At 59.8% G+C, this 721-nt stretch overlaps 1 protein-coding gene across 1 annotated transcript in view; it reads right to left on the bottom strand.

Annotated features, from left to right (window-relative positions):
- Nucleotides 1-518: 518 nt before the first annotated feature.
- SH2D3C (SH2 domain containing 3C) overlaps nucleotides 519-721 on the bottom strand; it is a 7,350-nt gene continuing 7,147 nt past the window's right edge. Inside the window, exon 9 of the mRNA XM_010133007.1 lies at nucleotides 519-694. Within this exon, the coding sequence (XP_010131309.1) occupies nucleotides 519-694 (176 nt within the window). The remainder of the gene's footprint in view (nucleotides 695-721) is intronic.

Here is a 721-nt window from a genome sequence, read left to right as displayed (position 1 = left end):
TTCCCTCGAGGAACAGCGTAAAAGTTTATTGTATGTAAGAACAGAACCCATGGGGTATGTACACGTATTTACAAGACGAAACGAATGAGCCTAATTATTTACAACAGGAACCGTCCTTCTCAGGTCTGTACATCGAGAGGTGATCGCGGAACGTATGTACACAGGGATCCAGCGGCCATGGGCAGGACTGGGACGAGCGGAAACGAAACCGAAGGGCGACGTGAGGGGCTCTGTGTAGTCATGGACCTCGGTGGGGCTGGATGGTTGACAGACACTGTCCCCGTCCCTCAGGGCCGCGGTGCAAACCCCCGGGTCTGTTGTGTCCCGAAGAGGTGGATGGTAGATGGGAGGTGACTGCTTTTCCTCCTTTTTTTTTTCTCAAAATTGCTGATCTGTGCCTCAGTGCCTTCCTGGGCCATCTCTCCTCCCGGTGCCGGGTGCCTGGCCCCACCCCTTGCCCCAGAGGTGCTGGGACTGGGCAGGCTGGGAGCTGGGGGGGTCTCCTGGTGCCCGGGGGGTTACAGCTCGCTGAAGCGCACTGCGGGCTCCAGCTTGTGGGACAGGGCGGTGAGGACCTTGTCGAACTTCTCGTAGCGCTCGGCCTGGCTGCTCTCGGCCCCACGGCTGCCCCAGAGCAGCCGCAGCTGGAACTCAGTGCTGAAGACCTCCAGCAGCTCCGCTCTGCCCTGGAAACCTGCAGAGAGGGAGAGTCCGCTCCCCG

The sequence above is a fragment of the Buceros rhinoceros genome, unplaced genomic scaffold (genome assembly GCF_000710305.1).
Source record: "Buceros rhinoceros silvestris isolate BGI_N320 unplaced genomic scaffold, ASM71030v1 scaffold26233, whole genome shotgun sequence".
NCBI lineage: Eukaryota > Metazoa > Chordata > Aves > Bucerotiformes > Bucerotidae > Buceros > Buceros rhinoceros.
The sequence above is the reverse complement of the archived record's forward strand: the minus strand, read 5'-3'. Positions and strand labels throughout refer to the sequence as shown.